Source organism: Ascidiella aspersa, chromosome 7 (genome assembly GCF_963924565.1).
Source record: "Ascidiella aspersa chromosome 7, kaAscAspe10.2, whole genome shotgun sequence".
NCBI lineage: Eukaryota > Metazoa > Chordata > Ascidiacea > Phlebobranchia > Ascidiidae > Ascidiella > Ascidiella aspersa.
Window position 1 is genome coordinate 22,721,322 of NC_139453.1, and position 13,160 is coordinate 22,734,481.

General features: G+C 34.4%; 2 protein-coding genes across 2 annotated transcripts; one reads left to right on the forward strand and one right to left on the reverse strand.

Moving 5' to 3' along the window:
• Positions 1-2,495: 2,495 nt before the first annotated feature.
• LOC146138376 (uncharacterized) lies at positions 2,496-7,967 on the forward strand. Its single transcript, XM_083393509.1, has 16 exons — positions 2,496-2,593; positions 3,453-3,525; positions 3,593-3,623; positions 3,695-4,182; positions 4,297-4,401; positions 4,480-4,645; positions 4,734-4,771; positions 5,218-5,397; positions 5,602-5,688; positions 5,792-5,863; positions 5,942-6,005; positions 6,074-6,208; positions 6,291-6,385; positions 6,449-6,502; positions 7,620-7,696; positions 7,752-7,967. Exons 1-16 carry the CDS (start codon positions 2,545-2,547, stop codon positions 7,811-7,813), a joined length of 1,776 nt encoding a protein of 591 aa, XP_083249635.1. The 5' UTR covers positions 2,496-2,544; the 3' UTR covers positions 7,814-7,967.
• On the reverse strand, positions 7,628-9,222 carry LOC146138377 (transcription factor MafK-like). Its single transcript, XM_083393510.1, has 4 exons — positions 9,080-9,222; positions 8,779-8,904; positions 8,389-8,505; positions 7,628-8,331 (listed from the first exon to the last, which is right to left on the reverse strand). The coding sequence occupies exons 1-4, from the start codon at positions 9,185-9,187 to the stop codon at positions 8,242-8,244; spliced, it is 441 nt and encodes a 146-aa protein (XP_083249636.1). The 5' UTR covers positions 9,188-9,222; the 3' UTR covers positions 7,628-8,241.
• Positions 9,223-13,160: the final 3,938 nt, after the last annotated feature.

Here is a 13,160-nt window from a genome sequence, read left to right on the forward strand (position 1 = left end):
TGGTCTTAAAAAACAGTTGGGCACAACACTTGCAGCATTGTGACGTACGATAAAAAAGTCCAAAGTTGAAAGTTAACTTTATGTTACGTCACAATGCTGCAAATTACGGAACTGGCGAAGTTCTAAATTTAATGGACTAGTTTTTACCATCTAAAATATTATAAAATTATAATATTTTTGGCTGACCGACAGGAAAGTTGACGCGGTCCTTCGGTTGAGAACCAGTGAGTTAGAGCAGGGGCGTACAACCTGCGGCCCGCGGAACCAAAATATGTGGCCCGCGGTGTGCTTAGGTTTTTGGCCCGCACTACTAAACATTCAGGTAACAGTTAAAATATTAAAACTTCCTGACTGTTTCTTAGTCTAGACTCTAGGTCGCCTTATATAGCATGTAAATTTTTAGTTTATTAGATTAGAATAGAATGTGACCTGCCAACAAAATAAAACTACAAAATGTGTTTTGGATGCTGTTGCGGAAAGTGTACAACTTTGTGTGAAAGTGAATGGCATTGAGCGCTGCAATTTTTTTGTTCTTCAAATGCTTTCGAATAGCTACTTATGGACATTTCTCTCTGCGCAGCTAAAAAGTATTTTTTTACCGCGAACATCTCGATCTAAATAAGTTTCCACATGTCAGAAAATTTGTCGCTTTTAAGGTGGCATAGTTCGGTTCAACGTACGTGTGTGAGCAATTTTTGTTGTGGTAGTCATTAACACAGTGGTAGGCCAACTGTGGACCGCGAGTTAGTTTTGAATAGCTTGGTGTTATCATGTACCGTAGTTGTTGGCCGCATGACAGCCGTACATTCATTGCACTTTATTTTAACAATTGATGTGGCATATAATGCTTTAAATTGTCTCAACTTGGAAAGACTCACGTGCCAAATGTGGTCTTGCGAGCCTGTAAAACTATATTTGTTGCCAACTTTAACTTTATGTAAACGCAAATTTTTCGCGCTTCGCGCGTATATTCTTTTTTGGAATAATGTTTTCTATTATAGCATGGCAGTGTTTTGGTCATTAAGCGCCGTAGAATATTTCACCTTAAAACCAAATATCCCCCTGAATCCGCCACTGTTTTTGTAGTGGTTTTACGTAGTGGGCCTTTAAGTAGCTCTGAAAAGACTACTTTGGGCCGCAACAAAAACAGGTAGACGACGAGATATGCAAGTGCCCGTGGTCTAATCCGAATACACATATTTGGCCCGGCAGTATGAAAGGTTGCACGCCCCTGAGTTAGAGTGTTTTTTAAATTAGGTCTAGGGCTTTGGGCTTGTGCAAGTTATGATAATTATAGGCCCTTCTCAAGTAAACAGCCTAAGGCCTACCGGTACAGTACCCTTAATCCGGCCCTGGAGAGTCATATCTCATTTTGAAAAGTAGACTCGTAGCTGTCACCCTATGTAAGTCACTCTGGGCACATTTTAATTTAAGGGCCGAATATTACTGAATATTAATATTCATAAATGTGAATATTAATATTTTTATTTATTTTTTTAAGTCTAATTGCTGGCTAGCTTAGGTTGCTTTGAGTAATGTGTAAAAGTTTGTAATCGATATCTTGTTTACTTCCGGAGATATTACGCAAAGAATTTCGAGCTGCCTTCTTCCCTTTGGTGGGATGTACCTAGAGCTTAAACGACAAATACTAGTTAAGATCACTTTTAAGTAACAAAAACAGAGTTCAGTTGAGAAGGCTACACCACAAATGTGCGTCATGACGAAACAATGGAGGTAACTAAAGAAGATTAAATTCAGTGGCAGTGTGACCACTAATTTATTACGAAGTAAAAATGAGGATAATACCAAAGAAACAACAACATGTGATGACCAAAGGGAAGCATGCAGCTCGAAATTTCAACGTTTAATACAGTGCTTCGTCTCAACCTATGGGTCCCGACCCAAAATTGGGTCGCTGTTTGATTTGGTTGGGTCGCTGACGACAGTAATTCACATGCTTATACAAAGATTGTTTCTGAGCAATATTTCTCAATTCGAAATATTAAGGAAGCAAAACAAATATTGTCTCATAATAGTTATTGAAATTCGAAATTATTTACGTTAACGCCCCCAAAAAAATGTCGAAATTATTTACGCTAACGCTTGTTCGCTTACAAGAAAAGCTATTTTTCAGTTCGCTTACAAGAAAAAACAATTTGGTCGCCCAACCTTAGTCGTCATACCTACAATTCATATTTGGGTCGCCGCGAAAAAAGGTTGATGAACATTGATTTAAAATCACCGAAATGGGCAGTGTTGCCCTCCTCTGGGTTTGCTGCACTTTAAAAAAATTAAACTCATGTCCATCATTTTGCCTTTTGTCATTGTTTCACGTATGACAACAAATGTTGTATGTTGTAAAATTGTATTTTTTCTGCAAAAATTAAAAAAAAAATCAATATGAGATAATAAATGGCGCCGTAATTTTGTAAGATTTGTAACAATACGTTGATTTGTTGTTCTACGTTTTAGTATAAAAACAAACAGTACACACTTAGCTTCAAAGAACGTTTTTTTTAGCCTAGTTGCTCTATTTTAGTTTTTATGATGGACGAAGCACAAAGGCTGCAAAAAGAAATTGCATATTATTCCAGTGAGTGTTTGGTTTAATGTGTTGGTTTAATTCGGCCGTGTTAAGTTAAGACATTAGACATCTTGCGTTTGTAAAATTTGTCAAACTTATATCAGGAATTAAATCATTCAAGGAATCCTAGTTTCATGAACCGTGTTCCTAACCCCTGTACCCTGAGACTGAACACATCTAATCGTTTTAGTGGATCCTGAACTATACCTACTCAAATAAATAAATTTGTTTTATACAAATTCTGGCGCTGGTCTAGAATCCTACCACAATCATGAAATCAATGCACAATATTTGGGTTAGGGTGCGAGTTAGCGTTTGGGTGTGGGTGGGTCAAGTATTAGTATATTCATTATTTAATAATAATACTTGACCCACCCTAACCCGCACCATAACCCAAATAACGTTCGTTGTGGTAGGATTCTTGACCAGCGCCCAAATTCTTTCAACAATAATCTTTCAATTTCATGTTTTTTGGTGCTGGTCTAGAAACCTACTACATTTTTAGGCACTGTATGACACCAGTTGTCTAAATTGAAAAAAAAAAAAAAAAATACTTAACCACCTGAACCCAAACACTAACCCACATTCTAACCTTAATAAATGTGCATTAAAATGTTAAATTAAACGTTGAGCTGGTGAATAAGCCCAAACTCGTGTGGACATAAATTAATTTTCAGACAGGTTTACACAAAGCACATTGTTATAGTTACTGTTTGAGTTTAAGTAGATCAAGTATTAATCGTATAAATATTCTCCCATATTTGTTTCTTTCTTGTATTTTCTAATTTAACAAAAATTGGTAGTATTCTAGACCAGCACATTCTGTTTTTCCTTCGTAGGTCTTAACATCTTCTCTTTTTTTGTTCAGAAATGATTTCTGTGCATAAGCAAAGGAATGGCTACCATCAACCTCCAGCAACGAACAGCAGGAGACACAATATGTAAGATTTTTATACGTTTGTTATTACTTTTTTACAGCTGTATATGTGTAATAATATGTTTCTGCAGATCTAAAGTGTTCAACCATTCAAATAAACAGGTTTGCATGGTAGAAAATCTTACTAGGCTAATATTGTAAAATACACCTATTACAAATTATTTATTTTTAAGGCATCATTTGACAAAACTGTTGCCCCACAAACAGACGCAAATACTTTACCCAAGCCAGTAACAAACCCTACCAATGTTAAGATAAACAAGACTTTTGTTCGGAATAACAGTTCCATTTTGCATAAATGTGCTAAACAAGCACAAAATCAATCAAGTGCAACCAAAGTGATTGCTGGAAGGATAAATTCTTCTGCAACACGATACAAAAAAACAAATACGTGGACTGCAGATCATTTGAAACAGAAAAGAACAACAAATAAGTTTTCGACTAAAGTGTTGCAGTCTAAAAAGGCCTGTTTACCAGCCACCAATGCCCTGCAATCGTCAGCTCATGCAAAATACAATAATTTGTCTTCTTATTCGTGGAAAAATAACACCGTGACAAAAACAAAAGAATCTTGTTCAACCACACCATCGAAAAAATACCCCCTGGAAAAAGAAGTCAGTCCTAAAAGAAAGTTGACGAAAAGCGAAAGAGTTTGGAGAAGGTAAATTAATGGAAAATATGATTTGTATGTGTATTATTTTATCTTAACACCAATCAGTTGTTTTATGAATGTATATATATATATAATTAAATTTTACATTGGGTATCACTTTAGAAGGTCCAGCGGAGAACACAAACAACAAATACAACCAAACAAAACAATTATTTTAGGTAAAAAGATCGTCACAAAGTACAAGCTTCGGAGGGCAAGTCTTTCAAGGTGTCATACCTTTTTTATTTAAAAATATATTTTTTTTTTTCAAAAAGGATTTTTAAGTTAGTTTTTTGTATTTTACAGGTCTGCCAATCACATCAATGTCAGCAAAAACCCATATAAAGTTGTTAAAAAGTCTCCTGGACTGACTGTGAACCACTCAACTAAATGTTTTGGGAGAAAAAGAAAATATCAGTTCACAAATATTGCGATAAAAGATTACTCTCAGAAATCAGGATTTTATTATCAAGTTAGTTAATTATCATTATACATTGATAGTTGTTAATATATATATTTGTTGTTTTATTATTTTTGACATGGCTGAAAATTTTGTGCAGAAAAGAAGAAAAGTTGTTTTGAAACCATCTAAAATAAGGTATTTGGTCGAAAATTAGTTTATTTTGTATTGTTTTTGGCCTAACATGTTAAATAGTACACTTTAGGAAGTCATATCAGTTCTAAACAACTAAATTACACAGGCACCTTGGTTGATCACGTGAATAACCTGATAACTGCTGCTTGTTTAAATCTGCCGTGACCTCGTTTTAAAATGGATTAATAACTTAGTCCATGATATACCTATATGTTTATAGCTGATGTAGTAGGTTATTTCTTGTTTTGGAAGTGTGTGCTTCTGTTTCACAATTGACCCTGTAAACTGGATTGTTAGATTGTCTGTCCAATAATGGGTTGAGTTCCTGATTTATATGTTTTAACTTTTAAGTAAGCCTTTCCAGGAAAACTTATTGCCTGGTAAATTTTTTTGAATTTGTTTCGGTTTTAATATTCTTGTACCTGCAATTGTGTCTACATTCTACACAGTTCAAAATATAAGCTGAACAGAAAAGCTATTTCTATGCAAACCAGAAGCCAACATTCCGGTAATATTGTTCTTAAACGAAGAGTTGTTCACCATCGCCAGAAACCTGAGTATTTTACTGGAAAAGTGTTAAGTCCTACTCCACAGCACTACTATAGCTCTGTGACGCAAAAATTAGCAAGGTGATAGGATCATTTGATAAAAATTGTAGTTTTACTGACCTAACTTAGTAATAAACTAATCCAAAAAATTTGATTTTTATTGTAAAATTTTTGTTTTTTATGTAAGCGCTTTATTGAATATCTAACAAATTATGTCTAAACTAAACAGAGTTTTGTCGATACTTATTTTTACTGTGCTCATGTCATTTGTTTTTATATTTTCAGCAATGTCCTACAAAGAAGCTTGTTCACTGCCCGTCAAAAAAGCAAACACAAACTAACCAAGAAGGCATTTTGCCTATTTTACAACAGGTAAATTAGTTTAATATCATTACTTGTTATGTGCACATTTAAAAGTCTTTAAAATAAATACCTTCTGGTAGACCCCATTTAACTAATAATTTTATAAAAATAGATTTGGAAAATGCAACAGAGGAGACAAGTGTCCATACACACATGATCCAGAAAGAGTAGTAGTGTGCACACGGTAAATGTATAGCAACCAATTATTGATATATAAATAATTAAATATACTCTAAGTTTTTCTTTATTTAATTACTTTCAGATTTTTGCGTGGAACTTGCCGAGACCCATCTTGCTTATATTCACACAAAATATCAAAGAAAAAGGCATGTTAGAGAAGTTAATTTACTTAACCTAAGATGTTCAGTAAATAACATGCCAGTGTTTAAACTAGGTTCCTCTTTGTTCTTTCTACCTGCAAGGACGATGTAGTGCAAAAGATTGTCCTTACCTTCATGTCTTTGTGGGCCATAACGCTGGTGTTTGTAAGACTTTTGCAACCACAAGATACTGCCAACGAGCAGACAATGTTAGAAGTTATTTTAATATTGCAATTACGTGAGATTTTTTTTTGTAAATACTAACGAATCACTTGTATTCCGTTTTTCAAGTGCAAGCAGCTTCATATTCGTGCCTGTCCAGAATTTTATGAAACAGGAAGTTGTACTTCTAAAAAAACTTGCAGGCTGCCACACAAAAGCAAAAAGTTAGTTTAAAATGTATGCTTGGTAGGGTACTTTTTGGTTGATTAAAAATCATTTTGTTGTAGGAAACCTTTCAACAAACCTGCTCCAGAATCGTCAAGCACAACAAAACACAATAGGTTGGTTTACATCAGTGATTCCTAAGATTGATACCTTTGTTTAAATATGCATATGTTTGGTCCGAAAAAAAAGCTCAGTTTAGCACAGGGGCTTTAAACTTTTTTGTTGAAGGCCCCTTGAGGCATATTAGCGAGCTCCCTCTCTCTAAATATCATGTTTGGGAGCGACAACAACCATAATCTCATATGCATCCCACAGACGTTGCAGCCCAGGCAATTAAATGTAAAACTGGCAGATTATACAAGTTAAGGTTGTTTAAAATCTGTAGTTTTCTTTATAAATGTTAGATAATTCTAGTTTTCTAGTTCAATGAATTAGAGCTAAATGTTGCTGATTGAAATGCTAACCCAATTTGTGAATTGACTATGTGCTCTACTTCTATTTTGTGAATTCCCTATGTACCTCCTAATTGTAGTCTGATTTTCCGGAAAGCCCTACTGTCCGATTGCACACAGTCACTTGATTGTAACAAAGAATTTGAATTAAAACACTTTGATCCGAAATTAGCTGAATATTATGGTGAATTTTACAGCCTAAATATTATAGGCTATGCTAATAGAGAAGGCATTAGTACAGGAGATTTGGTCATTTACATTCTTACAAACTAAATTCTAAATCTTAATTATAAAAAAATAAATAAATTTAGTTGTCTAAGTCTGGATACAAGTACGAATGTAAACATTTTTATAATCTCTAAATGTATTTTTTGACTGTATTAACTTAATTCACTGCAGTCTATAGTTTTATCAATGCATTTATGTAGACCTCCATCTGTACATAATTAAAGTAGTTTTACTCTGGTCACTGTACCTTATTACAAAACCAGAAAAATAAATTATTTGCATAATATAATAATAGATCAAGTGATTGGGATAAAAGAATGTGTGTCAGCCTCTGCAAAAAAAAATTAATGATAAATTAAAAAAAGTTTTTTCTTAGTGACCTTTGCGACCCCCAGTTTAAACCAGCAGAGTCGTTTTTTTGTTTGTTGGAGTTCGGACTTGATGAAATGGCTTATTTCGCAGAAGTCAGATTCTGTATATTTTAAATAACTCTGCAGCCACAGTTAAAACACTCCTGGACATTAAAAGACTTGCATTTATGTTTGTGTTATAGGAAAGTTGAATCAGACATTTCTACAAGAGGTTATGGCTTTATTCCACTAAAACAACAAGACAATAAACTACCTTGTGGTAAGCATTCCGTGCTCTACTTTATGTAAAGATACTTATATAGTGTGTGATTTAGAGCTGGATAATGGAGCACCTGAATTGCGGATACAACCAAGACTACAAAAGAAACTGAAATGAATACCACATTGACCAGGTGGAATAGGTAGTGTATTAAATTTTACCTCCTGTGCCTTTTATCTGAGATTTGTTTTTATTTTATATAAGCAACAGTATTTTTGACGGTGTAGTTTTATTGTCGCTACGCAATTTTTCATGAAATAAAATGCATATTGCATTGATGATGGAGTTTTAGTCATGCACAAATGTATAGACCCTGCAGCACAGAACGTACAATCAACATTGTAGACTGTGATCAGATTTTTTTGCGAGGTAAGGCAGCAATTATTTACATAGAGGGGAAAATATTGGTTAGCTTGCAAGCGACCAAAACAAAATTCCCAAAATTTATTTGGGGCCAAGTGCATTATTTTTATATGCAAAAGTAGTACAAATCAACATGTACAGATATCATTCAGACACAGTTGAGTTTGGTGTTGTCCGTTGTGTCAGCTTGATGTTGGATTTTCTGAGTTGTTGGCTTTGTTACTGTTAGTGGTTGGTGCTGGACTTAGAATTTTAAAAGGAACAGCTGTTTCCTAAACAGGTAAAAAAAAATTTAGCTTAATGATAAATTTAACAACTAAGTAACTTACATTATTCATATTCCCTTTTCCAATGCTTTTGGCAAATTGTTCGAGGTCATTAAACTTTTTTTGGAAAGCTTCCAGCTCCAATTTCATTCTCTGATTTTCTTGTGCAATGCGATCAACCTGGAACATATCAATGTTTATATATAAGTTATTTATGGTCTTAATAAAAATATAAAAGCCATAATATTTGATAAAAGTGACATTTCGCAATTTACAGACGTTTCAGCAATAACTCATGCCATCATCAGTGCAAAAATCAAGTGAAGATAAAAGCAATAAAACGTAAAAAATATTATGGCTTTTATATTTTTATTAAAATTACTAAAGAAACCCGTGTATTGTGTTCCAAAGTTTATGGTCTTAGATGTTATAATAGTTTATTGGTTGACCTACTTCATTTTGAAGTTGGATACGTTCTATGTCCAATTCATCTTTTTGTGTTAATCTTTTAATTCTGCATGATGCTGCATAGCCACGATTTTTTAGCGTTCTTCTTCGCTGTTTTAATCTTCTACTTTCCTGCAATTAGAAACATTCACAAATTGTATTTTTTTACAAATACATGCATATAAATCATAGCAAAAAATCATGGTAACTTACATTTTATTTTAGTTTCTTTTTAGAATTATAAGCACTCGTAAATTTTTTTTTTTCTACCAGCTATTTTAATAACAAACTTTTACAGAAAACATACCTCTGGCGTTAGACAACGCAAATGTCTATTTAATTCTCTTACGCTGAGATTCAAAAGTTCGTCGTCGGTGAAAACCTGTGAAGGGTTTGGTTCGTCATCATGTGACATAGTGAGACTATCAAAACGTTCAAATCGTTTAATATGAACCTAAAAACCATATCAGTTTAATGATTCCATGTAAAGAACAAAGCTTTGCAACCAACCAAACGAATTGTCTATTTTTTGTGGCTAAACACTGTATACTGGCTAACAATTTATTAAACAAACGTTCGTTAGCTTTGACTGCAGCTGCTGCTTCTGATAACGACTGTTTCGCGTCCCATACCGCAATTAAGTGTTCTAAATATAGCCATAAGAATCCTTCCTAAGATAATAATCCGTACTCATCAAAAAATGTTATGCTTATTCATAAACACTCAGGACAAAAAAATAATTAACACGCTTGAATGAATTCAAGTCAACAACAAATAAATGGTAATTTATCCTGGGCGACACAATAAGTTAATCAAGTTATTTTGTCATAAGAGTGTTTTCGCGGTAGTTTAGGCGAATATCTTAATAACAAGTGATAACTGCTACCGAATTTTTTAGCTACGACGCGAATATTATCCTAGTTTATGTAAATTGGTACAAGATTTATATTTTTAAAAATCAAGTCAACTGCGAATTACAAATCTGCCTGCCATTACCGTAAAGGGGTCTTGTAATACCTGTCGAAGTCCAATACGTTACAACAAAGGTTGTATAGGCCTATTTAAATTATATTTTCCTTACCAAACGTATACGTTTTTGGTTCACACTAGACGCGATTTGCTTTTAGCGTTGGTGTCTGGCGTTCAACGCTAGCGTCGTCCAGTTCACACTTAAAGGGTTGCCAGCGTTAACGACAAATTTCCTCGCTCCTGAACGAAAGCGTTCAATTTAAACTTTTTCAACTTTCGCAACCGAAAGCATTTTTTTAAAAACGTTTTACGTCAACGCCAGACGCGTCCAGTGTGAACCAACCTTATGAATGATGTCATTGACATTCAAACCGCTAGTAACATCACTATCTATGATAAAAGGGACTCTAGCCATAAGACCGAAATAAGAAAAACATCAACGTCGCAATGAAACACACTTCTGTATAAGACCAAAATAGGACCAATACCTAAAAGTCGTAGTACCGTCTAAATTAAAATAAGTCCCAAACCCATCAGAATAAGACCTAAATGGCCAGAATCAGGCCTAAACAACACTTTACCTAACCTTAAACCTTTCCCCTAAATACATCCCTAACTCCCCTAATAATTTTAAATAATTTTTTTTACCCTACCCATTTTCTAACCCCGTCAATTATCCACCAATAACCCCAAACAGGGCCAAAATTCAATGCAAAAACAGCGACGCCCTATAATCGCACCGGTTAAACTAGGGCGTCCAAACGTCGACACCAAAACGGCCCATGCCAGACGTAACACAGCGCAATCGACCCATGCCCTCTCCTTACAGTTTCAGGCGTTATTTTGGCCCTTTAGGCAATATTATAATGAATTTAGGACGTATTTTTTTAGATTTAGGTCTTTTCAGGCGATTTTGATCTTATTCTGTACTGGCAGTAATCTGTGTATTTACCTTTATTATATCATTGATCTTAATACTATGGGTTTATAGATTTTTCTGCTTTAGGTATTGTTGCTTTTTAGGTTTTTTGTGTGTTCCCCTCAGTGACGTGCAGTGAGGTTCCTAGATGGCAAGGCACTAATTTTTTCGAGTCACGTTTTTCTTTAACAACCACAAAAACGGTATCGTAATAATAAAAATGAAAAGAAAGTTTTTTTTTTTTCTTTTTGTCTAGCTTTTGCCATTGTATGAACTGCGTATCGAACACAAATAAATATCCTAGCAAACCGTTTCGAGCAGCAACTGACTGAGTTGGTAAAACCACATTAATATAGCAAACGTAATAATCACTACATATTTTATGACGTAACAGTGCATGACATATGATGGCGTGATGGACTGTTGTGGTACGCTACTGCTCATAAAAGCTACAAAACAAATTATTATTAAGAGTACGATATTTATAAATTTTTGGGTGGCCATGACAGCCACACATCCACTCCTTTTTTTACCAATCTCTTTGAAAGTTGCGTGTTATTTTTTTTTTGTCCAGTCGTCTGATGCAAAACTTTTAAATTTGCAATAGGTCTGCCTTTATTTATGACTTCAACTTTAGAGCTTTACACTACAAGAAGTCAATGTACACGTACTATCGGCATTTAAGCTGGACAAAGAAAGGTTTCATAGCATAATTGAGGCGTGCCTCAAATCATAGCGAAATCGTCATAGTGAAAATAGCGAAATCGTTCATCATGTTTTCCGAGAGAATTAGCGAAAGAAAAAAGCACACATAATGCAGTTTATGGCACTTTTGTGATCTGAAGAGAGGCACTGCTTGGCGCTGCCTCTCTTCGAGTAGGATATTCAATGATTTTCACCGCGTGAACGCTTGATATGAATAACGCAACAAAATAGAAGAAAAAAATAAAGCACGCTTTAGTTATAGAAATGTAAAATTTGCGGTAGGCAGTGCCTCACCTGCCTCCCTAACTGTTTTTTAAAGCAAAAACTGTACTGTACCGGTACTGGATCTGTATCACTATCAGCACTACAAAAATTTAACCTTAAATAATTGAGGGCCGAATTTTTCCAGGGCCTAAGGTTATAGCCTTATTAGCCTATTGGTTAATCCGGCCCTGCTCGGACCCTACTGTTTGCTCAGAAATTACCGGCTTCCGGAAGAACCCAGCCACAACCCTGACTTTATTTACTTTACTTTTACATTTGCTTTACCTCAGTTTCGTTCACAATTGATGGACCAGAAGAAAATTGAAGTAAGGGTCGACTTGTAAACTGACCTTGCGAAATTGTTATGCTGCATTTTCTTTTGTCGCTATCAAGTGCATGTTAACTGCTTCTTTCGAACTTTGATGAAGCGCGATTGTACACTTGTCAATATTATATACTATAATTGAATACATTTTTCTATTACATATTTTAAAACAAAATCAGATTATAAGTGGTCGAACTATAAGCGTTTCAATTTACGTTTGCAAGACTTCTAATTTGGGAAAATATGAATTTGCGACTTGATGTCAAGTTAAAAAAAAGAATTATCATTGTTACAAATTTCCATCTGGAATGCTTTGTAATTTTTGGTGACTGGGAAAATAAAAGGACCTACAAATTGCTATAATAAAACTAATGCAGTTGCCATTTGACTCGAATTAGAGCCTTTTATTTTTTACGACAGGTTGTCGAACAATTTAACCTATTTGACAGCTAGCGTTAACACAGCATGTATTTTAAAAAGGTTTTGTTGTATTTGAAAAACAATGTAACGACGGGTCATGTTATACACAAATTAGTCAGTCGCCTGATACCTTAGTAGACAACTGGTATTTTTTACTGATATTTTTTAAGAAAACGTTCAGTCATAGCTTTATCATTTATTTTAAACCTTGTTACATATCTTAGTCAGATCGTGCCTTAAAAGCCGTCGCTTTAGAGTTAAAGATTTAGTGCCCCATTTGGTCTATTTTGAAAGCTATGTCAACCTGTTGTTACCTTGCTCTCATTTTCTGCAAAACGCTTGTTTAGCATTTTATATTCGACATACATATTTTATAAATTCCTTGTGATATGCAAAGCATTGACTGTAGTTTAAATTGCCAAACACCCAACGACATCAACTTGTTTAACCTTGGATTAGGATCATCCGCTGTTTATTAAACTGTCGCGCATGACTTGTTGAAATTATATCTTTTTAATAGGTCTATTTAAGTGCAAGGAAACCGAAATCTGTTATTCGCGCTCTGTCAATATCTATGTTGATAAGTTACAATCTGAGTTCTACAAATACAAGTTACGCAAAGAGTAAATAACAAATTATTTGTTGAAAAGTGGTTGGGTGTAAAAGCAAAACATTAAGGCTTGTTTTAGAAGTATTAAGGCTTGTCAAGAAGACCTGGCAGTATAATGATAAACCATCAGAACATGCGGATAGTGCAGCTTATTTTATTAACATCGTAAAATGGCT

Excerpts from the sequence above, each read along its gene's own strand:
- LOC146138377 (XM_083393510.1), bottom strand. The coding sequence starts at position 9,187 with ATGTCACATGATGACGAACCAAACCCTTCACAGGTTTTCACCGACGAC. Across the intron at positions 8,506-8,778 it reads GTATCCAACTTCAAAATGAA|GTTGATCGCATTGCACAAGA; the intron begins GTAGGTCAACCA and ends GATATGTTCCAG. Across the intron at positions 8,332-8,388 it reads GAAAAGGGAATATGAATAAT|GAAACAGCTGTTCCTTTTAA; the intron begins GTAAGTTACTTA and ends TTACCTGTTTAG.
- LOC146138376 (XM_083393509.1), top strand. The coding sequence starts at position 2,545 with ATGATGGACGAAGCACAAAGGCTGCAAAAAGAAATTGCATATTATTCC. Across the intron at positions 4,772-5,217 it reads TTGAAACCATCTAAAATAAG|TTCAAAATATAAGCTGAACA; the intron begins GTATTTGGTCGA and ends CATTCTACACAG. Across the intron at positions 6,386-6,448 it reads CTGCCACACAAAAGCAAAAA|GAAACCTTTCAACAAACCTG; the intron begins GTTAGTTTAAAA and ends ATTTTGTTGTAG.